The sequence below is a fragment of the Triticum urartu genome, chromosome 5A (assembly GCF_056163025.1).
Source record: "Triticum urartu cultivar PI428250 chromosome 5A, HENAU_Tu73, whole genome shotgun sequence".
Lineage (NCBI taxonomy): Eukaryota > Viridiplantae > Streptophyta > Magnoliopsida > Poales > Poaceae > Triticum > Triticum urartu.
In genome coordinates, this window is record NC_141877.1 from 51,253,628 (window position 1) to 51,280,407 (window position 26,780).

Below are 26,780 nucleotides of genomic sequence, written 5' to 3' on the forward strand. Positions count from 1 at the left end.
TTTGACTTAACTGCAGGCACTTACCTCGTCTTGCCGAAGGCCATTTATGCGTACCGGGGCCAGACATCAGCCCCAGAGCTTGAGCCGGAACCACCACTTGACCCTTATCGTCCATCATTTTATTAGTGGGATCCGGAGGAGATCGCCAGCCAGTGGCAGTATGATGACACTCCTCAGTACACCAGAGAGAGTAGCCACGATCCATGGGCATAGACCAACTTAGGCCAAAAGCCTAAGCTTGGGGGAGTACGTATTTCTCACCGACATTACATTCAGGTTCACACACTCATGCTAGTTGTCGGTGCTCATACTTTTTCATTGTACTATCCATGCTAGTTTATTTTCTTTTTCTAGCTTTCTTCTTGTGTGTTTGATAAACCTTAGGAAAAACCAAAAAAATTAGTTGTAGCTTTTAGCTAGTTTACTTTCCATGCTTGTAGTAGTAATTAAAAGAAAACCCAAAAAGATTTCTCGTTCTTCTTTTGCTTGTTGGGAGCTTTCCCGTGTAAATAGTTTTATTTCTTTTCTTTCCTTTGGGGGTCGAGAGGAGAAGACCATGATGAAAATGTTTAGTGGCTCTCATATGCATGATTATTGATTTAACCAAGAGCCCATATTACCTTGTCTTCTCCCTTGAATTAAATGCTTGTAGATTCCAGCTTAGTCCAATGCACGTGCACTATTATTATTATCCACACCATTCGGTCATGCAAGTGAAAGGAAATAATGACGATATATATGATGGACTGATTGTGATGAGAGAAGCTGGTATGAACTTGACCTATCTTGTTTTTGTAAATATGATTAGTTCATCATTCCTGATTCAGCCTATTATGAATAAACATGTTTGCAATGAAAATTAGAGATTATAGTTGCGTATGCCATGCTTAATTAGCTAGGAGCTTATAATGGTTTACCTTGCATGCCAACATGCTATTAAAATGGTTGTGATGTGGTATGAAAGGGTGGTATCCTTCTTTGAATGATTCGAGTGACTTGACTTGGCACATGTTCACGCATGTAGTTGAAACAAAGTCAACATAGCCTTCACGATATTTATGTTCATGGTGGATTATATCCTACTCATGCTTACACTCAGTGTTGATTAATTTTAATGCATATTCATGACTGTTGTCGCTCTCTAGTTGGTCGCTTCCCAGTCTCTTTCTAGCCTTCACCTGTACTAAGCGGGAATACTGCTTGTGCATCCAAACTCCATAAACCCCAAAGTTATTCCATATGAGTCCACCATACCTTCCTATATGCGGTATCTACCTGTCGTTCCAAGTAAATTTGTATGTGCCAAACTCCAAACCTTGAAATGAAATTTTGTTTTGTATGCTCGAACAGCTCATGTATCAACTAGGGATGTCTGTATCTTCCATGTTAGGTGGGTTATTCTCAAGAGGAGTAGACTCCGCTCCTCATTCACGAGAAAATGGCTGGTCACCGGGATGCCCAGTCCCATGCTCAAATCAAATCAAAATAATTGCAAACAAAACTCCCCCAGGATTGTTGTTAGTTGGAGGCACCCGTTGTTTCGGGCAAACCATGGATTGATGCTTGTTGGTGGCGGGGGAGTATAAACTTTACCATTCTGTTTGGGAACCACCTATAATGTGTGTAGCATGGAAGATATTGAGATCTCTCAGTTGTTATGTTGACATTGAAAGTATACCGCTCAAAATGTTATTTATCTCTATTTCAAAATCGAGCTCTGGCACCTCTACAAATCTGTGCTTCCCTCTGCGAAGGGCCTATCTATTTAATTTTATGTTGAGTCATCACCCTCTTATTAAAAAGCACCCGCTGGAGAGCACAGCTATCGTTTGCATGCATTACTATTAATTTATATTGGGTATGACTGTGACTGGATCTCTTTTACCATGAATTGCAATGTTTAGTCAGTCCTTGATCTTTAAAGGTGCTCTGCATTTATGTTTTGCGGTCTCAGAAAGGGCTAGCAAGATACCATCTTGTTATATCATATTATGATTGTTTTGATAAAGTGTTGTCATCCGAGATTTATTATTATTGCTCGCTAGTTGATTATGCCATTGATATGAGTAAACATGAGACCTAAGTGTTATTGTGAATATGGTTAGTTCATAATCTTTGCTGAAAACTTGAATGATGGCTTTACATATTTGCAACAACAAGAGCAAACAGAGTTTGTAAAAGTTTTTCTTTATCACTTTCAGTTTGTCAACTGAATTGCTTGAGGACAAGCAAAGGTTTAAGCTTGGGGGAGTTGATACGGCTCCGTCGTATCTACTTTTCCAAACACTTTTGCCCTTGTTTTGGACTCTAACTTGCATGATTTGAATGGAACTAACCCGGACTGACGATGTTTTGAGCAGAACTGCCATGGTGATATTTTTGTATAGAAATAAAAGTTCTTGGAATGACCTGAAAATCCACGGAGCAACTTTTTAGAATTAATAAAAAAATACTGGCAAAAGAATCAGCACCAGGGGGGCCAAACCCTGTCCACGAGGGTGGGGGCCCCCCTAGGGTGCGCCCCCTGCCTCATGGGCCTCCTGGACCTCCACCGATCTCAACTCCAACTCCATATATTGCGTTCGCGGAGAAAAAATCAGAGAGAAAGTTTCATCACGTTTTACGATACGGAGCCGCTTCCAAGCCCTAATCTCTCTCGGGAGGGCTGATCTGGAGTCCGTTCGGGGCTCCGGAGAGGGGGATTCATCGCCGTCGTCATCATCAACCATCCTCCATCACCAATTTCATGATGCTCATGGTCGTGCGTGAGTAATTCCATCATAGGCTTGCTGGACGGTGATGGGTTGGATGAGATTTACCATGTAATCAAGTTAGTTTTGTTAGGGTTTGATCCCTAGTATCCACTATGTTCTGAGATTGATGTTGCTATGACTTTGCTATGCTTAATGCTTGTCACTAGGGCCCGAGTGCCATGATTTCAGATCTGAACCTATTATGTTTTCATGAATATATGTGAGTTCTTGATCCTATCTTGCAAGTCTATAGTCACCTATTATGTGTTATGATCCGACACCCCCGAAGTGACAATAATCGGGATACTTCTCGGTGATGACCGTAGTTTGAGGAGTTCATGTATTCACTATGTGTTAATGCTTTGGTACGGTACTCTATTAAAAGGAGGCCTTAATATCCCTTAGTTTCCAATAGGACCCCGCTGCCACGGGAGGGTAGGACAAAAGATGTCATGCAAGTTCTTTTCCATAAGCACGTATGACTATATTCGGAATACATGCCTACATTACATTGATGAACTAGATCTAGTTCTGTGTCACCCTATGTTATAACTATTACATGAGGAATCGCATCCGACATAATTATCCATCACTGATCCAATGCCTACGAGTTTTTCACATATTGTGCTTTGCTTATTTACTTTGTCGTTGCCACTGTTACAATTACTACAAAACTGCTACTGTTACTTTTGCTACTGTTACCGTTACTTCCATACTACTTTGCTACTAAATACTTTGCTGCAGATACTAAGTTATCCAGGTGTGGTTGAATTGACAACTCAACTGCTAATACTTGAGAATATTCTTTGGCTCCCCTTGTGTCGAATCAATAACTTTGGGTTGAATACTCTACCCTCAAAAACTATTGCGATCCCCTATACTTGTGGGTTATCAGCCGCCGGCCCCCGCCACGCACCGCCAACACCCCTCCGTCGTCCACCTTCCCCACCCCTACGGCTGTCCACCAGCGGCGACACTTGATGCCGACGCCGCACCTTCCCCCAACCCCTCTCTCGCCATGACTCGACGTCGTCGTCCTCCACCACCAGCCCAGCCCTCGCGTGTTCCTCTTCCAGCGACGCTACCCACCCTCCCTCCTCCCTTGGCTGGCATCCAGTGCTCCGGCGACGGCAAAGATAGTTCCAAACTGTCTGCCTCACCTCTCAATCACAGGTGAGCCAACGGGAGCCGGTTCCTCTCCTCCCCGATGTGCTCCGGTGACGACAAAAGACATTTCCAAACTGTCTGCCTCACCTCTCAATCACAGGTGAGCCGACGGGAGCCGGTTCCTCTCCTCGATGCTCTTCTTCACCTGGCCGGAGCACCTGCTCCTGTGAGCCGACAGGAGCCAGTTCCTCTCCTCCCTGACGCTCTTCTTCACCTGGCCGGAGCACCTGCTCCTCCCATCACGCACAGATCGGCGGAGCAGTTCGATGGTCGTTGCCCAGGCTGCATGCAGTTCAGTGCTGCTCTGCCCCCATTGACTTCAACCACCGCCAGCTCGCGAGGTGCACACCATATGTTTGCTAAAAAGACTCAGTGCACTCCAGCACCATTTTTGCTTTGTTTCGTGGTCATTTGTAGGTAGCTCATTCTTGCTAAGTGTTGTCAATCTTGACTCTGGAGCAGATCCAAGGGATTGTTGAGAAATACTCCAGTTGACATATGTTGACGTATAATGTGCTGCCTAAGTCTCTTCCATCAGATCGGTCTCTTGGTTGCATTGGCTAGAGCATGCACTTCTACATGGTATCAGAGCCAAGAGCTCTTGAGTTCAAGACCCGGCTGGCGCAATTAAATTGCAGCCCACTTTCGGTCCATGTTTAGGCCTGAGGGAGACACACGTGAGGGGGAGTGTTGACGTATAATGTGTTGCCTAGTCTCTTCCATCAGATCGGTCTTTTGGTTGCATTGGCTAGAGCATGCACTTCTGTAGCCAAGGAAAACACACTCAACGGACTGAGCAGTCAGTTTGGTGCATTCTCGCGGAGCAAGGACATAGCACACACATCCAAACATACGAAGAGATGAATAGTCAGGAGAACGACCAGTGAGACACTCCATAGGAATACCACCATGCAGGGCAGTCAAAGGCTAAATGTTGATGAGATAGGTGGATGCAGAAACAGCCTCAGCCCAAAAGTGGGGCGGAAGGGAAGCGGCAATCATCAGCGCACGAGCCGTCTCAAGCAGATGACGATGCTTGCGTTCTGCAACGCCATTCTGAGCATGAGCACCAGGACAAGAGAACTGGGCAAGAGTACCCTGTTCCACAAGAAAACCACGCAACAGCTGGGAGATAAACTCTCCAGCAGAGTCAGCACAAAAAGTACGAATAGGCATGGAAAACTGGGAGTGAACCATGTGTAGAATCTAGAAGTAGATGTGTCTAGAGGGGGGTGATTAGACACTTAGTGCTAAAGTTGCAATTTTTTAAACTTTTTCGGTTTAAGTGGAGTTTAGGCACAATTTCAGCACACACAATACATATCAAGCAAGCATGCAAAGAGTATATGAGCAGCAGAATGTAAAGCATGCAACTTCCAAGAATGTAAAGGGGAGGGTTTGGATAGATCAAACGCAATTGGAGACACGGATGTTTTTCCCGTGGTTCGGATAGGTGGTGCTATCCTACATCCACGTTGATGGAGACTTCAACCCACAAAGGGTAACGGTTGCGCGAGTCCACACAGGGCTCCACCCAAGGGTAACGGTTGCACGAGTCCACACAGGGCTCCACCCACGAAGGGTCCATGAAGAAGCAACCACCCACAAAGGGTCCACGAAGAAGCAACCTTGTCTATCCCACCATGGCCATCGCCCACACAGGACTTGCCTCACTAGCGGTAGATCTTCACGAAGTAGGCGATCTCCTTGCCCTTACAAACTCATTGGTTCAACTCCACAACCTTGTCGGAGGCTCCCAAGTGACACCTAGCCAATCTAGGAGACACCACTCTCCAAGAAGTAACAAATGGTGTGTAGGTAATGAACTCCTTGCTCTTGTGCTTCAAATGATAGTCTCCCCAACACTCAACTCTCTCTCATAGGATTTGGATTTGGTGGAAAGAAGGTTTGAGTGGAAAGCAACTTGGGAAGGCTAGAGATCAAGATTCATATGGTAGGAATGGAATATCTTGGTCTCAACACATGAGTAGGTGGTTCTCTCTCAGAACATATGAGTTGGAATGGTGTGTGCGTTCTGATGGCTCTCTCTCGGAATGAGAAGGAGGTGGAGGGGTATATATAGCCTCCACACAAAATCCAACCGTTACACAGTTTTCCAATCTCGGTGGGATCGAATCAATAAGCTCGGTCGGACCGAAAATGTAAACCTAGTGACCGTTAGTGATTTTCGATGGGACTGACATGCAACTCGGTAGGACCGATATGGTTAGGGTTTGGGCATAACGTAATCTCGGTGAGACCAATTACACAAACTCGGTGAGACCGAATTTGGTAATTAGCTAACCAGAGAGTTGGTCAGGCAAACTCGGTGGGACTGATTTGCTCTTTCGGTGGGACCGAGTGGAACTCGGTGAGACCGAAAAGTTACAAAGGGGAAACACTGAGTTTACATTGCAATCTCGGTGGGACCGATTCGCTCTTTCGGTGAGACCGAAAAGTTACGAAAGGGAAACAGAGAGTTTGCAACCCCATCTCGGTGAGACCGAGATCCTTATCGGTAGAACCGAATTGCTAGGGTTTGGCAGAGGCTTATGACAAGTGAAACTCGGTGGCGCCGGATAGGAAGAATCGGTAGGACCGAGTTTGGCTTAGGGTTTAGGTCATATGTGGAAGTGGGAAAGTAGCTGAGGGTTTTGGAGCATATCACTAAGCACATGAAGCAAGAGGCTCATTAAGCAACACCTCATCCCTCCTTGATAGTATTGGCTTTTCCTATGGACTCAATGTGATCTTGGATCACTAAAATGTAAAATGAAGAATCTTGAGCTTGAAGCTTTAGCCAATCCTTTGTCCTTAGCATCTTGAAGGAGTTCCCACAACCTTTAGTCCATGCCACTCCATTGTTGAACTTATCTGAAACATGCTAGATAGAAATGTTAGTCCAACAAGAGATATGTTGTCATCAATTATCAAAACCACCTAGGGAGCACTTGTGCTTTCAATCTCCCCCTTTTTGGTAATTGATGGCAACATACATCGAAGTTTTAGATAAAGATATAAAGAACAGCAAGTAAAGCTTTGGAAAGACATGTAACAAGCATAGGCTCTCCCTACATGTATGCACTCATGTAAATATGAAATATAGAGACATGTGAGAGCATAACCATGACAGAGTAGGCAAAGTGTTACATGCATCTTGGCCATATGCATCTGAGCAAAAGATTATCAAGGAAAATACCTTCATGCTCATGAGTCCTTCTTGCAAACAGTATGTACATAAGCAAGAACTCCTCATACTCATGATTTTGATGCATATACTTACCTTGTGGTCTTGAGTTGGCTTAGGATGGAATGAACCTCCACAAACAAGGTTAGATAACATAGGTACGTCCACTAGCTAGAGCAAACAAAAGAAACCACAAGAATACCAAGACTGGGATGACATGTAGAGAGTGAGTACAAGGTACCACATTGAATTCAACATGTCCCCAAGAATAAAGATATGCAATGAATTTGACTGATTTCTTTCCCTTAGGTGTCTTGCTCCCCCTAAATCGTACATGGGATATTGGGAGAAGATAGGAAACAGAAAATCAGAGCTGAAAGATATGAATAGAACTTAATTCAAATGAGTTCATATGAACATGTCTTTCCCCCAAAAAGACATGTGGCATCTCTCCTCTTGAACATCAAGCATCTGGGATCCTTGAGTATTCTCTCCCCCTTTGTACTTTCTCCTTTGTAGATCTCTCTCTCTCCCTGATGATAACCTTTGATGTGATCTCTATCTCCCCCTTTGACATCAATTTCCAAGAAGGTTTGTCCTGGAATCCGTCGAATAGGTTTGGTCCTTGAGATTCAGCACAAGGCAGTGAATAAAACTGTGATGCTTGTAGAGGACAAGATTCATTGAGTGGAGCCGGATCAGAAGAAATATAGAATATGTGGCAAACTATTTTTCCTGTTGCGAAATCGGTGGCACCGAGTGGCATGTTTCGGTAGTACCGAAGGGATTTGGTTGGACCAAAAATTACAATTCGATGAAACCGAGTTCATCACAGAGAAAAACACTTGTCACCTCAGCTCACTAGTCAAGTAAGATCTCACAAAGATTTGCAATGAATTAGCTGAAAGATTTGCAAGGAATTTGAAGCAGAAATATGCAGAACAAAAACCAAAAAGAAAAGAGTGAAAGTTTCTAGATGAAGTTTTTTTTTGATTGAAAAAGAAAGAAACGAATATGCAAGGGACAAATGCAATAACTCAGAATTGGGCGGTGACATAGTCACCTATGTTAGAGTATATTGACTTAGGAGTCAAGTGAGAACACTTGATCATAGGTCATACTCATCGTTTAAGCTCAAAATGGGGTTACCATCTTTCGTTTCAGCATCTTGATGTATTCACATCTTGTTGAGTTGCTTTGACTCATGTCTTGGAGTAAAGCTTCTCTAAGATGGAATAACATACCTTGGGTGGTGATGTGGTTCTTGCTCATGTAGTTGAACTTGTGTGGGTGCTCAAGGTTGATGTAGCTCATCGAGAGTTGGGAGCACCATTTGGAGTTTGAGTTCATCTACCTACATGGGTTAGTTCTTGCAAGGAAAAGCACTTGTGTATCCAAAAATGACAATCATGAAGCTTAATATAGAATTTGTCAAAGGATATGTTTGAATGGTTTTGTGCTTCCTTATCTTCAACCACTATTGTGTAGAGTCTTGGTGATGTAGAGATTGCTCAAGATATGAGTGAGTCGCAATCTCATGGAATTAGATTCAACCAAGCACCTACATGGGTTAGACAACATGCAAGGTGCAAATATATCCAAGACATAAGATAGTTATCATAAGAGATATATCATGGATTAGTCATAAGCTCATGTCTTGCATGTATCCAATGGAGTTTCAACTCCAAGTTCGAAGCATCAATGATTTTCAATTCTCCTCTCAACCTGCAAAACACTTTCTCATCAAGCGGTTTAGTGAATATATCCGCTAATTGCTTATCGGTGCGAACATGCTTAAGATTGATGTCACCCTTAGCAACATGATCTCGAATGAAATGATGACGAACTTCAATATGCTTAGTTCGAGAATGTTGTACAGGATTATGACCAATTCTGATAGCACTTTCATTGTCACAAAGCAGTGGAACATGTCTCACATAAATCCCATAATCTTTAAGAGTTTGGGTCATCCAAAGTAATTGAGCGCAACATGAACCAGCGGCAATGTATTCCGCTTCAGCGGTGGATAAGGATACCGAGTTTTGTTTCTTGGAAGACCAAGACACAAGAGATCTGCCAAGAAATTGACAAGTACCCGAAGTGGACTTTCTATCAACCTTGTCTCCGGCATAATCCGAGTCGGAATAGCCAACAAGATCAAAAGAAGACCTCTTAGGATACCAAATGCCAAAATTTGGTGTATGGATTAAATATCTCACTATCCTTTTCACAGCCTTAAGATGACAATATTTAGGAGCAGCTTGATATTGTGCACACATGCACACACTTAGCATAATATCGGGACGTGAAGCACATAGGTATAACAATGACCCAATCATAGAGCGATAAACCTTTTGATCAACAGGTTCACCATCTTTGGTCAAATCATTATGTCCACTAGTAGGCATGGGTGTAGACATACCTTTGCATTCTTGCATATTGAACTTCTTGAATAAGTCCTTGGTGTACTTTGTTTGAGAGACAAATGTACCTTCCTTAGTTTGCTTGATTTGCAACCCGAGAAAGAATTTGAGTTCACTCATCATAGACATCTCAAACTTCTCTGACATTAGCTTTCCAAACTTTTCACTAAAGAGAGGGTTAGTTGAACCAAATATGATATCATCAACATAGATTTGGCATACAAATAGTTCTCCATTAACCCTTTTAGTGAAAAGAGTAGAATCAATTTTACCAATTTCAAAACCACTTGTAGTAAGGAACTTGTTCAAGCATTTATACCATGCTCTAGGAGCTTGTTTAAGATCATAAAGAGCTTTGTGAAGTTTGTAAACATGATTTGGTTTCTTAGGATTGATAAAGCCGGGAGGTTGTTTGACATAAACTTCCTCCTCTATTTCACCATTTAGAAAAGCACTTTTAATGTCCATTTGGTACAAGGTGATATTATGGTGATTAGCATAGGCAAGTAAGATGCGAATGGACTCAAGTCTAGCAACGGGAGCATATGTCTCACCATAGTCCATACCTTCGACTTGTGTGTACCCTTGGGCGACGAGACGTGCTTTGTTGCGAACCACTTGTCCATCTTCATCTTGCTTGTTGCGGAACACCCATTTGGTACCAATGATGTTGTGGTTGTTGTCGGGCTTCTCGACCAATGTCCAAACTTGGTTTCTCTCAAAGTTATGTAGCTCTTCATGCATAGCGTTTATCCAATCCGGATCTTCCAATGCTTCTTCAACCTTCATAGGTTCAATACTAGAGATGAATGAATAGTTTTCACAAAAGTTATCTAAACGAGTTTTTGAGCGAGTGATTCTCCCTGTTTGTATATCATTGAGGATTTGCTCGACGGGATGATCTTTGGCAATTCTTGCTCGAACTCGTGAGAGCTTTTGCTTGGGTCTTCGTTGAACATCTTCTTCATCTTGTTCTTCTTCTTGTCCTTCTTCATTGTTGACGTCGTCGTTCTCTTGTCATGGTGGAGAAGGAGGTTGTTGATGTTCATCTTGACGTACTTCCTCGTTTTCTTCATCTTGATGTGTCCCACTTGTGGATGCTTCCGTGTCGATTCTTGGTTCACCTTGTCGTGAAGTAGAAGCTTCCACTTGGACGGATGAAGTACTCTCATTCACCTTCGTTGGACGAATTTTGCCAATGGACAAGTCTTGAATTGCTTCTGAAGGGTCTTTGTCTCCTACATCAATTGGCAATTGCTCTACTTGCGAGCCATTAGATTCATCAAACTTCACATATACCGTCTCTTCTACCTTTCGGGTGAAGTTGTTGTAGACACGGTAAGTGTGAGAGTTTGAGCCATAACCAAGTAGAAAACCTTCATGAGATTTAGGAGCAAACTTTGAACGATGGTGCTTATCAAGAATGTAGCACTTTGAGTCAAATACTCGAAAGTATCCAACTTGGGGTTTGTTACCGGTGAGAAGCTCGTATGCCGTCTTGCCGAGTAGCTTGTGAAGATACAAGCGATTTGTTGCGTGACAAGCTGTCTCAACCGCTTCTGCCCAAAAGTGCTTTGGCGTCTTGTATTCATCAAGCATCGTTCTTGCCATTTCGATGAGCGTCCGGTTTTTCCTCTCAACAACTCCATTTTGTTGAGGTGTGTACGTAGCCGAGAACTCGTGTGAAATCCCTTCTTCGTCAAGAAAGGTGTCCACATTTGCGTTCTTAAACTCCGTTCCGTTGTCACTCCGAACCTTCTTGATCTTCACATCAAACTGATTTTGGGCCTTCCTAGCGAAGTTTCTAAAGATCTTCTGGACCTGCGACTTGTCATTAAGAAAGAACACCCACGTAAATCTTGAAAAGTCATCAACTATAACTAGACCAAAAGAATTTCCACCGAGACTCTTGTAGGCGTTGGGACCAAAAAGATCCATGTGAAGTAGCTCGAGTGGCCTCCTTGTAGTCATGATGTTCTTCACGGGATGTCTTCCTCCAACCTGTTTACCTGCTTGACAAACACTGCAAAGTCTATCCTTATCAACTATGACATCGTTAACTCCAAGGATATGATTTCCCTTAATAAGCTTGTCAAGGTTTCTCATGCCAACGTGACCTAGTCGTCTATGCCACAACCAACCTTTTGAGGATTTAGCAACAAAGCAAGTTTTAGGTTGTGCCTTTTTAGAGAAATCGACAATGTAAAGATCACCTCTACGCATACCCATAAAGACCATTTTATGATTGTCTCGACGAAATACTTGGCAATCTACCTCAGTAAATAGGACATTCAAACCGAAATCAGCAAGTCTAGATACTGAAAGTAAGTTGTAGCCAAGAGATTCAACGAGCATGACATTTTGAATGGAACTATCATGTGAGATGGCCACCTTACCAAGGCCAACCACTTTACCCTTTGAATTATCACCAAAGGTGACATATTTTTGAGGGCCGTCATTTTCAGCAAGCTCACGAAACATCTCTTCATCTCCGGTCATATGATCAGTACATCCACTATCAAGAACCCATTCCTTTCCTCCTGATTCATATCCCCGAAGATTTGCCATAAGACCAAAATGTCTCATTGCATCATCAAGATCGAAGTCACTATCATCATCATCATAATATTCATGTTCATCATGATCTTGTGACTCATCATTTCCTAGAGAGGGTAATTCATTAGATAAATGATTATCAAAGTGGTCACTTTTATGAATTCTTATAGCTTTCAATATGATATCATTAATGATTCCAACATCTCCTTTAGCATGCTTAAGATTGGTAAGTTCAAATAGACATTTACCAAAACTAGGATCACTAGGGTTCATCTTACTCAAGGCAATAGATTTATGGAGAATTTCATCCAGAGTTTTCAAGGAATGATCGGGAAATCGTTCCTCAAGAAATTTCCATATAGTATAGGCACAATTTTGAGTAGGCAAACTAGCAACCAAATTTTTGGGCAATCCTCTAATGATGAGCTCAATAGTTCTAAGATTGCGAATCATGTCAATATCTTCATCTAGGGTAGGATACAAGGGATCAATATGGGGTGCACAAGGGCTAGCAATATACTTGTTCAAATGATATTGATTGAAGATTACAAGCATCTCATTTTTCCACTAATGAAAATACTCTCCCTCAAGAATAGGCACTCTATGTCTAAGACTCCCTAATGTAGACACATCCATCTTCCTCCAATGGTGATTAAACCAAGGCAATGGAGACCAAAGCTCTGATACCACTTGTAGGATCTAGAAGTAGATGTGTCTAGAGGGGGGTGATTAGACACTTAGTGCTAAAGTTGCAATTTTTTTGAACTTTTTCGGTTTAAGTGGAGTTTAGGCACAATTTCAGCACACACAATACATATCAAGCAAGCATGCAAAGAGTATATGAGCAGCAGAATGTAAAGCATGCAACTTGTAAGAATGTAAAGGGGAGGGTTTGGATAGATCAAACGCAATTGGAGACACGGATGTTTTTCCCGTGGTTCGGATAGGTGGTGCTATCCTACATCCACGTTGATGGAGACTTCAACCCACAAAGGGTAACGGTTGCGCGAGTCCACACAGGGCTCCACCCAAGGGTAACGGTTGCGCGAGTCCACACAGAGCTCCACCCACAAAGGGTCCACGAAGAAGCAACCACCCCCAAAGGGTCCACGAAGAAACAACCTTGTCTATCCCACCATGGCCATCGCCCACACAGGACTTGCCTCACTAGCGGTAGATCTTCACGAAGTAGGCGATCTCCTTGCCCTTACAAACTCCTTGGTTCAACTCCACAATCTTGTCGGAGGCTCCCAAGTGAAACCTAGCCAATCTAGGAGACACCACTCTCCAAGAAGTAACAAATGGTGTGTAGGTAATGAACTCCTTGCTCTTGTGCTTCAAATGATAGTCTCCCCAACACTCAACTCTCTCTCATAGGATTTGGATTTGGTGGAAAGAAGGTTTGAGTGGAAAGCAACTTGGGAAGGCTAGAGATCAAGATTCATATGGTAGGAATGGAATATCTTGGTCCCAACACATGAGTAGGTGGTTCTCTCTCAGAACATATGAGTTGGAATGGTGTGTGCGTTCTGAAGGCTCTCTCTCGGAATGAGAAGGAGGTGGAGGGGTATATATAGCCTCCACACAAAATCCAACCGTTACACAGTTTTCCAATCTCGGTGGGACCGAATCAATAAGCTCGGTCGGACCGAAAATGTAAACCTAGTGACCGTTAGTGATTTTCGGTGGGACTGACATGCAACTCGGTAGGACCGATATGGTTAGGGTTTGGGCATAACGTAATCTTGGTGAGACCGATTACACAAACTCGGTGAGACCGAATTTGGTAATTAGCTAACCAGAGAGTTGGTCAGGCAAACTCGGTGGGACCGATTTGCTCTTTCGGTGGGATCGAGTGGAACTCGGTGAGACCGAAAAGTTACAAAGGGGAAACACTGAGTTTACATTGCAATCTCGGTGGGACCGATTCGCTCTTTCGGTGAGACCGAAAAGTTATGAAAGGGAAACAAAGAGTTTGCAACCCCATCTCGGTGAGACCAAGATCCTTATCGGTAGAACCGAATTGCTAGGGTTTGGCAGAGGCTTATGACAAGTGAAACTCGGTGGCGCCGGATAGGAAGAATCGGTAGGACCGAGTTTGGCTTAGGGTTTAGGTCATATGTGGAAGTGGGAAAGTAGCTGAGGGTTTTGGAGCATATCACTAAGCACATGAAGCAAGAAGCTCATTAAGCAACACCTCATCCCTCCTTGATAGTATTGGCTTTTCCTATGGACTCAATGTGATCTTGGATCACTAAAATGTAAAATGAAGAATCTTGAGCTTGAAGCTTTAGCCAATCCTTTGTCCTTAGCATCTTGAAGGAGTTCCCACAACCTTTAGTCCATGCCACTCCATTGTTGAACTTATCTGAAACATGCTAGATAGAAATGTTAGTCCAACAGGAGATATGTTGTCATCAATTATCAAAACCACCTAGGGAGCACTTGTGCTTTCACCATGGCAGCAAATCGTTTGTATATAGAGAGAACCTCGCTACGAGATTTCATGAAGCAGAGCCAAGTGTAGCGAGAGAAATCATCAATAAACAAAACATAGTAGCGATGACCACCTTTCGAATCAAAGGGAGCAGGAACCCAGACATCAGAATGAACTAAATCAAAAGGATGCTGAGATACCGACTCACTGGTAGGATAAGGTAACTGGATCTGTTTGCCAAGTCTACAACCATTACAATGTAAATAAACATCTCCATATACAGACCCTAAGAGGCCCTGGCGCACTAATGATGACAAGCGAGAGCCACAGATGTGACCAACGCGATGATGCCACTGCTGGAAGGATGCATACGAGGAGGCAGCAAGAGCATGAGAGCTGGCATAAGTGGTAGCTGCGGAAGGAACACAAAGCCAGTAAACCTCCCAAAGGCCCTCTGGCTCACGATGCCGGGGGCCAGCACCAACCAAAACCTTGGTGCGACGATCCTGAATGGAGCAAGAGTCGGTATCGAGAATGACACGACAAATAGAATCAGTAAGTTGGGTAGTGGAAAAAAAGATTCATGGTAAGGCGAGGAACATGTGAAACACTAGGAACAGAAAAAGGATGGAGTGGAAATAATACCTCGACTAGCAACAGGAAGAGATGTGCCATCAGCAGTAAGACCATTAATAGGAGAATCAAGAGAGCGAGGAGAAGACAACGCTGAAGAATCAGAGGACATATGAAAGGAAGCTCCAGAGTCCAAAACCCACGAAGATGTACCTGACGGTGTAGATGCCGGCGATGATGAAGTGGTGAAAGCAGTCACAACAGCAACAGAACCCGTTGATGAAGAGCCAGAGGAAGCCAGAAGGCGCTTGAGCCGCACAATGTCCTGGTCGGTGAGTGACGGAGTCGATGACGACACGGGAGCACCACTGGAAGAGGAGCGCCTCTGGTTTCGCTGCTTCTGGTGACAATCAGACTCTGGGTGACCTAGCCTGGAGCATTAGTCACAGAAGGTGTCACAGCGCGACCGACCCTTCTCAACATAAGGAGGGCGACCCACCCCCTGAAGGTGTGGGCAGGAGCGGTGGCGAAGTGAGACGAGCAGACGACACAGGAGCTCGGGCAGCCAACACAGAAGGGAGCATAAGCAATCCAGTAGAACGAAGGCGGGTCTCCTCAGCATGAAGCTCAGCAAGTACCTCCGAGATAGGGACACGACCACGAGCAATCAAGTGAGCACGTCGAGGCTCAAACTCGGAGCGGAGGCGAGATAAGAACTCATGGACACGCTGAAACTCCAAGTCAGACCGCATGGTCTGACAGCAGCGGCAAGATCCACAAATAACTGTCCGAAGAGAGTCAAGCTGGCGCTAGATAGCAGAACTCTATGTGTAGAACTCGTCAACAGATGAGTCACCCTACTGAAGAGCGTGCTCCTGACGCACCACAAATAAGTAGAGAGCATCACCAGAGGGCTGATAGCGCTGACAGAGATAAGACCACATCGCTGCAACTATGCCGAGGCCCATGAACTCTGAAGCAAACTGAGGGAGGACACTCGCAGTGAGAACAGCAGCAACACGGGCATCATCATTGCACCGCTGAGTGTAAGCAGACAGATCATCCCCGTAGACAGCAAGAGCATCTGAATAAGCGGATACCTGCTGATCATAAGTATCAATTGCAGCATCATCGAGTGCCTTGGCTGCATCTCGATCAGCCTGAGAAGCATCAGCGGCAAGAACCGGCGGCACCGGCGGGGTAGGAGCCACGGGAGCAATAGGGCATGGCGGACAGGGGACCTCGCCAGAGAGAATGCCCCACAGAAGAAGACCGCGCATATGGATACGCATGAACCCGCAAACTCAGCATAGTTGGTGCGATCGAAGATCACCGAGCACCGAGGGACCGCGACATAGCCCGAAGAGGACATGAGGAAGTCACTCTATTTTTTGGAGTCAACGGACAAAGAGGACCCGATCTGGATCGGGCACTGCCTCACTCGAGGCAGGCGCTCAAGCGGGATCATCCCATGTGAGCAGAGGCAAGGAGAAGCCGGGCCGCCAGCTGCCAGAAGCTGGGATGGCGGAGGTCTGGCAGGCCGAGAACGACGGCGGTGGCCAGACGGCTAGGGGCGGCGGCGGCCAAACAGCCAGGGGCGGCGACGGCCAGACAGCCAGGGGCGGCAACGGCCAGACGAGCCCGGGGCGGCGGCGGCTAGACGAGCCTGGCGGAAGCGGAAGGCAGGCGATGCAGGGGCCGGACGGACCGGGGACAAGAGCTGGCGGCAGCCGGACTGCAGAGGACGGCGGCGGCCCGCTGTAGAGAACGGCGGCGACAGGTTGCAGAGAGGAGACGGCGGCTGGGTGGCTAGAAGCAGCGGAAACGAGGAAATTATGGACAGGGAGCACGGAGTTGCATCGTGCGGGAAAGAGAGACTAACCTAGCATCTGATACCATGTCGGATAATGAGCAACTAGTATTGACAGAGCGTCAAAGGCCAATACATATACATGTGTGGTAAAGTGCAGGAAACCCCTTATACAATGGGGGATATACAGAAAAGGGGACTATACACATCTAACAACATGTTTGAAGAGATGAGATATTTACATTGCATCCAGTCTTCTCCCTCTACTATAGCCATCAAGCTTTACTTCATATAATTTTACATGAAGCATATAATTGCCATCCAGCTTTACTTCATGTAATCTGCATGTTGCTCAGTGAAAGAATACAAGTGTTTTGATTACATTGGCGGTGGCACCTGTTGAAACCCAGCGAACATCGCCGCCACCCCGCTGTCGATTCACATCCAAGCGGCTGGCCTCCTTGCGGTGGTGGTCTTCACCCTCTTTCATCACCATGAAGCAGATCGTCATTGTGCCGCTGTCCGGCACTGGCGAGAAGGGGTGGCTCGCGTCGAGATGACCAAAGTGAGTGCCCACTATATGCATCTCCTCGGCTTTGTGTTCATCAAGATTGGCTTCTTACATGGCTATCCAAGTTGGGTGGCCTGCTGGCCAGGCTCGTTGGGATGGTGACTGGCAAGATGGAGAGGAATACATAGGTGTCCTTCACCCTTGACAATGACACTGGCTGCATCAATGAGAGCGTTACGGATGTATCTTAGGGGTACAATTTTATACTTTTGTGCTCTCAGTGCCACTGCTAGATGTTGGCTTGGCTGTGGGATTTGGCAAACCCTATTCGGCGCCTAACGCCCGTTATAGGCGTTTTCCAAAACGGGCGCATACCCCTCATCCTCGCTAGGCCGGCCCATCTATCCTTCTCTCCTATCCTACATTTCAAAACGCAAAAAATGTGAGGCTATGGTGTATCGAACCGGCGACATCCTGGTTAGGAGTACTACCAGTCAACCACCACACCAACAAACTTCACGTGCTTAGGTACCTCTCCTCGTTCTTTTCTTCTTTCGAATTTCCCTTTTTCTTTTTTTCTTTTTCTTTTTTCCTTCTTCCTGGTTCAATGAACTTTTTCAAAATTATTTTTTCCAAAATCGATGAACAGTTTTCCAAAATGGATGAACTTTTTTTTTACAAATTTGATTAACTTTTTTCAAATTCGATGAAATTTTTTTCAATTTTGATGAACTTTTTTCAAATTCAATGGACTTTTCTTCAAAATTGATGAAGTTCTCTTCAAATTTGATGATCTTTTTTCAAAAAATTTGAACTTTGTTTAAACTCGGTGAACTTCTTTTTCAAATGCATTGAACTTTTTTCAATTTTTTCCTTAACTGTTTGCAAAATCGATGAACTTTTTTAAAGTTTGTGAACTTTTCCTCAAAAATGATGAACGTTTTCAAATCCATGATGTTCTAAAAATAATTCAAAAATCAAAGCTATATAATAGACGCGGCCCCGCTTGTTCTTATAGAGTTGGCGCTATTAGTAGTAACCAATGTGCAGTTGCTCTGGTGGTTATTAGAGGTCGGCTAATGAACCGACCACCCGAGTTTGAATCCTGGAGAACACACTGTTTTTGCGGTTTTTTGTTATTATAAAGGTTGTTGCGCTCAGCCTTCATGGGCCGGCCCAACAGGGCGCGGCAGTGTGCGCCCCGAAACTGTTCGGGCGCAACAGGCGCCGAACAGGAGCTCTCGTGGGATTTGTCAAATGCCAATCTTAAATAGAAATAAATTAGGCAGAACTTAGTAACGGGAAATCTGCAAGTTCTTAATCATCTCTGGTTTGATAAAGTACTATTTGAGAGAGAGATGTTACTGTAAAATTCTCAAAATTTGCGATAGTGGATTTCGGCTTTGGATTTTCCTCTCGATTTTTCAAATTGATGTGGCTGTAGGAACTTGAGGCTGAATTTATTAATTGGTGTGGATGCGACCTGGATTGTGCATTAATTTTACAAATCCATAGGAAACATTACCCGTGCGTTGCAACGGGGACAAACAAAAATTCAGTCATAATACATAGCCTTGAAGATCATCCATAGTGCTCCTGCAAAAAAAAAGCATCCTTAATGCCCCTGCAAAAAAAAGATCATCCATAACGACAGCATAATCTTCGCTGAAAATATTATATGATGCAGTGTGAGTGCTTTTGACAACCGTGGCATCTAACTGAAACTTTCATTGTTGTAGAAGTAAGAGGAGACAGACCAAAGAGAGAAATATCAAAATAGCAAAAATAATATTAGCTTACACCAAACCTTCTAAAAGTCTACTGAATCTTACAACCCAAGATGCGGGATGACAAAAGAAGATCTGATAGACGACCCATCGATGATCATACAGTGACCGACGAGTGCCGCCGCCCATAAAAGAAGATCTGATAGAGGTAATGGAGGCGGTAAAGATGAAAGGTCTGTAAAGGACACAGTGGAAGATAAGAATGCAGATACTTACGTTGTTGCTCATAAAAAGGGTTCATCTATATCTAAAGATGAAATGTTGGATATTGGCAACAGGCGCCGAACAGGAGCTCTCGTGGGATTTGTCAAATGCCAATCTTAAATAGAAATAAATTAGGCAGAACTTAGTAACGGGAAATCTGCAAGTTCTTAATCATCTCTGGTTTGATAAAGTACTATTTGAGAGAGAGATGTTACTGTAAAATTCTCAAAATTTGCGATAGTGGATTTCGGCTTTGGATTTTCCTCTCGATTTTTCAAATTGATGTGGCTGTAGGAACTTGAGGCTGAATTTATTAATTGGTGTGGATGCGACCTGGATTGTGCATTAATTTTACAAATTCATAGGAAACATTACCCGTGTGTTGCAACGGGGATAAACAAAAATTCAGTCAAAATACATAGCCTTGAAGATCATCCATAGTGCTCCTGCAAGAAAAAAGCATCCTTAATGCCCCTGCAAAAAAAAGATCATCCATAACGATAGCATAATCTTCGCTAAAAATATTATATGATGCAGTGTGAGTGCTTTTGACAACCGTGGCATCTAACTGAAACTTTCATTGTTGTAGAAGTAAGAGGAGACAGACCAAAGAGAGAAATAGCAAAATAGCAAAAATAATATTAGCTTACACCAAACCTTCCAAAAGTCTACTAAATCTTACAACCCAAGATGCGGGATGACAAAAGAAGATCTGATAGACGACCCATCGATGATCATACAGTGACCGACGAGTGCCGCCGCTCATAAAAGAAGATCTGATAGAGGTAATGGAGGCGGTAAAGATGAAAGGTCTGTAAAGGACACAGTGGAAGATAAGAATGCAGATACTTACGTTGTTGCTCATAAAAGGGGTTCACCTATATCTAAAGATGAAATGCTGGATATTGGCAATAGGTAATCACAAGAAATCTAGACATCTGATGTCGTGGAATATGATTATAAATCCAGCACATTCTTTACTTGATTAATATTCAATCATAGGTAAAAGGGGACCCTAGAAATGAAGTTCATGTAATTAAGATGGACCATTTGTAATTAATTTCAGTTAAATACTAGTAGTACTATACATCACACTGTTGTTGATGACCCTTGAAAGCTTACCATTTTTCTCACCTGCAGAATACACACTTATATGTGCCCCATACTCCCACTCTGACACGTTGATGACTTCAGAAAAATGCAAATTCTGGAAAAGGTGAACATAGAAATATGATTCATGTAATCACAAATTTGGACCATCTGTATGAAGATTATTTGGAGCGTAAACTGTATAAATATAAATGATCCTAAAATAACTAAATAGACGAATCATTAGCGAGTTGAGGGCGGAATGGTGCCGATCAGCCGTATAATTGCTAAAAGTTAGAGAGAACATAACTAACTACTAAGAAATCAAGAGAGACAGAGAGTGCGAAGTCAGACTGAATATTTGAATAAAAGAAAACAATAGATTGCATTGCTTCAGAAATTGGTAGCACCACCCAGTTTTATGTAGTATGCAAGCCCACATATGAACTATAAAACTTTGCAATTCGGATACAGGCAAGATGACGGTAGGTACACTTTAATTATATGGTGGAAACATCAGTACAAAAACTTATAATGCTAATTAAGCTAATTATGTATAATGCATGCAGCTCCACGCAGATCTGTTTGTTTTATTATGTACAACCAACTTTCATGACTTAATTATTACAAAAAAGAAAAATCCCTCCTATTTAGAGATAAAATAACTATAATCAAATACCTAATTTTGTAAACAAAAAAAGGATCCTTGAGCTTAGCCTAGATGTGGTGGTAAGAGTCTCTGATGCAATGGATGCATACATAAGAACACAACGACCTGTGGTGATTGGAGAAGTGGAGAGGCGAAGCTAGGACAGAGTTAGTCGGACCTAGGGTGGTGCAGGGGGGGTGTCAGAGCTTCAGAGGTGGTTCTTGATTTATGGTTTCTCTGTATGATAATAAAAAACTGTGATTTTCTCTATATAAATTTCTCTACATTAACTTCACATTTACGCCCAAATTGATGTCATATTACAATTATTATTCTTATAAACATTAAAGAATATCATTTCAAGCTAGTGTATAAGATGCCTAATTTGCAACAGAGCAGATCAGAAGAAACTAAATAGTAACTCATTCTCTTGGTTAGGCGAGTAATCAAATATAGAGGTCGCTGAATGGCAATACAAAAAGAGAACTTGAGTAAATTGTGTAGCTAAAGGAAAATGCCTGAGATGAGTTCGCATATGTAAGATAGACCTGCCTAAATTTAATTCATATTTTATAGCATAATACTTTGAAGAATTAGCAGCCTGGTGTGTGCAATGAAAGGTAGTGCTATTTGCGTACAAAAAATCCAAGGAAGAATTAGCATCCAGGTGTGTGTGCAATGAAAGATAGTGCTATTTGCGTACATAAGTTTAGTACTTCTAAGCATAACTTGTTGACACCACATACCTAACAGTACTCATAGAAGCAAACCCCACCAGTGCCAACCTTCAACTTTCAATATCTTCAGTTCGATAGAAATCTCACTACAACGTCCCTATCGACAATGGAAGCTCAAAGGAATAGGCATCCTCCATGATCAGCCATAACAATAATATCTTCACCTGCTTATCCATTTATGCATCTTTCATTTTTTTTTTCTTCAGAAATTACATAAGGTTAAATTAAACATTGAACAATAACTGTACAAATAATACATAACAATAGATAAGGAAATAGATAAGGCACACTACAATTTTCACATAATTCCAATTAAATATATACAATATTGCCTCAATTTTGATTATGAAACTCAAAGTTGTTTACTATTTGCCTTTTTCAGGCTTCCAAGTCCATAGGCAGCTCCCTGTATTTAAATTGGTATAGTGATATATAGGTGTATAGCAGGGAAAGAAATAGGGTGTCGTGACTGCATTAGTTCATATTAAATTCATAGTGGAATGCAAAATTCGTAAATAATATAATGATGATATGAACATAGAAGGAAAACCATTCCAATAACTGAAGCACAATCATTTTTCTCACACTGGCCTTGATGCATTATGTCGTTGGTTGCAGATTCTACGCGGACATGTCGGCATCCGGTTGTTGTTTGTCTGGCGCATATCTTGCAACATCCTATAGTCGGCACCAGCTTCTCGAGCTTCCTTTGAGACACATCGGCATCCCTTCGTCGAAAATACCTTTGTGTGCAGTATTTGCATGCATCCATTGTCAATAGCAGCTTCCCACTCGAACCTGATGAATATAGAAGGGAAACCATTCCAATAACTGAAACAGAACCATCTAGTGAACCATAATCATTTTCTTTTGCTGTAGTATTTTACATTACAGCACTGCCTAAAGTATTTCATCTCTCTTTTGTTGAAAAACTTGGAAGGATTATTTTCACACTAGTCTTAATTCGTCGATGTTTGCACCATCTATGTGGACATGTCGGCATCCAGTTCTTGTTTGTCTAGCACATGTCTTGCAACATACAATTGCTGCCATATAGTCGGCACAAGCTTCTCAAGGTTCCTGTGGGACACGGAGGCATCCCTTTGTTGACAATAGCTTTGCGCGCAGAACTGGCATGCATCCATTGTTGACAACAGCTTCAAACTCCAACCTGATGGCATCCATCATATCAACGGCACTTACCCTGGTCTGATAATAGAACTCTCCTGCAAAAGTAACAACGAAATAGTCATCCTCATACAAATATGTCAAATTATATCATTGATGTTTCAGTGTTGTTGTCAAAACTGTAATGGTTGTGTCTAACCTTACGTGGCATTAAGAATATCAGGGGCAAGGAACTAACAATCAAGATTGAGAGACTTCGGGATGCCAAAGTTCAGGTCAGGCTCATGTATTACCAAATAACTACCTACCATACAATTTGCAGAGGAAATTAAAACTAATTAAGGATTCCTGTGGCAAACAAATAGCAAGAGCTATTCAATTCTTCTGGTCTAGGTGGCCTGGATTGGATTCGACGCTTCCCCTGTCCACCTCGCCGCAGACCAAAGCGCAGCCCCAAATCTTCTTCCTGTAGCAAGTTTGTTATTATATATGAAGCAATCGTAGTCTCGAGCACTGATTTTTTATACGCAACATTTACTCATTGACAGAAAACGGACCAAAAGACCAGTCCTAATATTTTCAAGCACAACAAATACGAAGATTGGAGAAAAAAAGTTCAGTACAGGATAAAACCTATCGCATAATCTTCCAGTTTTATTTGTTCATGAACTTCAACACGGAGCAAACAGGGAATCAAGTAGAGAAGGTGGGATCAAATGAGAAATTGAAGATGGTGTTCCACTCTCCGTCCTTGTAACAATGCAATCTTGCATTCAATTCGTTCATTCCCCAACAAACAAAATTTCTTGCTGGTGCTTTGCCGCGTGGTTGGAGGCTTGAGCAGGGGATCTTGTGCCCACCATCCAGCTCGGAGAGGAGATCCCGCCGGAGGAGGGAATCCTACCAAATGAGGGGAGCATGGGTCTCCGCGCCTCAATCCAGCCAGAAGGAGCCGCCATTGCCGCTGACGGAGCACGATGTGCTCAGAGATGAGAGGGAGGGGCATCTAGATAAGTCTGAGTTCTATTGTTTTAAATTTATTTTCTAACGGCGCAGCCAACATAGAGTTGGGGTGAACAAAGAGGCACGAAAGAGCCAAGATGACCATGTGGGCAGAGATAAGCTTGATGCTAACTGGAAAATGGTGGAAAGAGGAAGGGGATGGTGATAGTGATTAGACAGTCAAAACCTGCATGCTCAACACTCGTTGCAGTAAGTGGCCCAAAATAGTTCTACGTGGGGGTGCAAGTCGATTTGGAAGGAAGCCGGTTGAATTCAGAAAATGTGAGTTAAGCGAGTCAATGTGCCTAGGTTGAATTGAAAAATGAGAAAGTTGCGTAGTGACGAATCTTGGTAGCATCACTAACTATATTAATCTGCATGTGTTGTTCTCCGGTTGCGATGATGCATAGGTACTTGAGTTAAGAGACATGGAAAAGAACATTATTTTTCCCGTTCGGGCATATTTGCTAATAAACAAAAACACCCCAACACCAAACCAATCCAAACAAACAAAAACCAAGTTCATTTGCATCGGCCAGTTGGAGTTGCCCTTACGTGATCAGCATTCGAGTTGCCCAAAGGGCACTCTCGGACAACATACCTACAGTATGAAACGTAGGTACAGCGGCTACAGGCCACCTGACTCCTAATGAGTTTGAGTTCTACACAGGTTCATCTAGTTAAGACATGCAGGTAAAAATCCCAAAAACAAAGATAGGTTATATAGTTGGTTGCGCATTAACTCGTTTTAAAGTTAAAGAATATAGGTGGGTTAGGTATAAGAGGGGATAATCTGAAATTTTTCTGTGTTCAAGAACAATTGAACGTTTCCTCAAAAAGTAGGGACAGCTAAGTCAACAGAAGCACTAGCGAGCTCTGGAAAGCACCAATATAATTAATTAGAAAATACACAGTATGAATTCTACTGTGCTAAAATAACAAAGTAGAGACCATTTGAAGAGACAAGTTTTTCTACAAGGTAACTTGACCTGATGCTTTAGAGGATAAGTATTTGAGTCCAAAGAACAGATTTACTGGGCGCTGCAGAATTGCATTGGGAAAAATACAATTTTCCCAATTTAAGCATGGGCTTAGAAGTTTGCTAGATGGTACAAATTATTCCATGAAGTTTTAGGGCTTCCATATAATCATAGTTCAGACGACAGGTGAAGCTACATAAGTATGCTATATATATAAACTAGGTGTCATTTTAACAGCCATCTATTGTTAATACCTCATCAATAAAAGGATGTTAATGACAGCAATTCTAAGGTGCTGGTTTTGCCAATGCCGAAATGTATTGGAAAAATTAATACTGCAACTTGAGAGTAAACTGCAGTATGAGCAACCTGATTTTTTTAATGATAAAAGCTATCTATTTATTTTCTCAAGTTGCATAAAACAACAGTCCGACACCATTTGGATAAAAGTGGTCACTGCTCAACTGGCTGATGCAACATTAAACATCAGAGATTGCAGAAACTGCAGCTTACTCGAGAGTAAACCAAGTGCATATTTGAAATGTGTTAGTGTTGGTGCAATGTTAAGTTAGAAAACAAAGGTTGGAATTTCATACACATAAAACACTACCTACCAGGAGGAATTCTTTATCCCTCCAGCCTCAGGTTCTTCTCCTTGGCACCTTGAGCCTTCTGCTATCTTTGGCTTCTTGCATTCCACCTCATCTCCAATAGGAGTGTGTGGTCGTTTCGTGATATCGGGTTTCTTTTCATCATCTAAGAGCTGAACAGGCAGAAACATGGTGGAGATCAGAAGCAGGTATTAGTCAAAGAATGGAGAGACAAATTCGCCCAACATAAAGAATATAGTGCATATTTTAACATATTACATATGGATAGAACGAAGCTTGTTACCACCTTCCCTACCTTTCTATCCGACTCGTCCACATCCACGTCGTCGTCCTCGTCGTCTTCGTCGTCCTCGTCGCCATCCTCGCCCTCGACGATGTAGAATACATCACGAGCACGTTCGAAAGCACTCATTTCCTGAATAAATATAAGGAGAATATATCCTAAGGATTAACTGAGGTATACAGATCCAGCACGGGAGGCCTGAAATCTGGATGGAAGGAAAGACTAGACGACGAAAGACAAGTGAGTGATTGGGCGCACCTCTCAGAACGTCTTACCATCGCGCGGATCTTGTCCAGACCAAAGTGTTGGAACAGGTCGGTCAGGCGAGGAGGAAGAGGCGACGACTGTGGATAGGGTGAATAAATCACACTACAGTAGCCTTTGTCGCCGGTTGTGTTGCCTTCGCAGCGTGATGCCATCCCAGCCATGGTTACCGGAGGGGAACGGCGGCGGCGTGGGGAGATGGCTAGGGTTTCTAGTTGCGAATGGCTCGACGATTGCGGAGACTCGGTTCCTTTTATTTTATTCGGGATGCCAGGCCGTTCGTTTGACGGCGCCCACACCTGTTGTTTATGGGCCAGCCCAGTGAGCTTCTGCAGGTCCCGATCTATGGGAAGCTTCCATAAGCTTCTCGGCCCGGTTTTGTGAAGCTTCCGGCTCTTTTACCCGTTTTTTTCTTTTCTGTCTCTTTTTTTTTTCGCTTTTTACTCTTTTTCCTTTTCTTTTTTAAAGAAGATACCCCGCACCCCTGCCAGTAGAAGCAATGCATCACCCCCAATGATTCTTTCCAAAAAACAAAACGTTTGGAGCCAGCAGTCCGGCCGGACTTTCCGCTGGCCCGCACGCCACGCTGGCGCACGCACACATGTAAACAATCGTCTCGCGCGAGCCAA

At 43.2% G+C, this 26,780-nt stretch overlaps 1 protein-coding gene across 37 annotated transcripts in view; it reads right to left on the bottom strand.

Annotated features, from left to right (window-relative positions):
* LOC125507790 (uncharacterized) overlaps positions 1–26,386 on the bottom strand; it is a 174,120-nt gene extending 147,734 nt beyond the window's left edge. Inside the window, exons 1-6 of one of the 37 annotated variants that reach the window (XR_007283011.2) lie at positions 26,163–26,315; positions 25,900–26,019; positions 25,608–25,756; positions 21,893–23,477; positions 20,543–20,615; positions 18,857–19,854 (exon numbers count right to left, since the gene is read on the bottom strand). Coding sequence is in view for 4 of the 37 variants with exons in the window: in XM_048672287.2 (XP_048528244.1) it covers positions 23,387–23,477; positions 25,608–25,756; positions 25,900–26,019; positions 26,163–26,315 (513 nt within the window). In the remaining 33 variants the exon portion in view is untranslated. Of the gene's footprint in view, positions 1–18,856; positions 23,478–25,607; positions 25,757–25,899; positions 26,020–26,145 lie in introns of those variants that run through there. The other 36 variants (XR_007283009.2, XR_007283003.2, XR_015603940.1 and 33 more) reach the window with 36 other exon arrangements.
* Between the last annotated feature and the right edge of the window lie 394 nt (positions 26,387–26,780).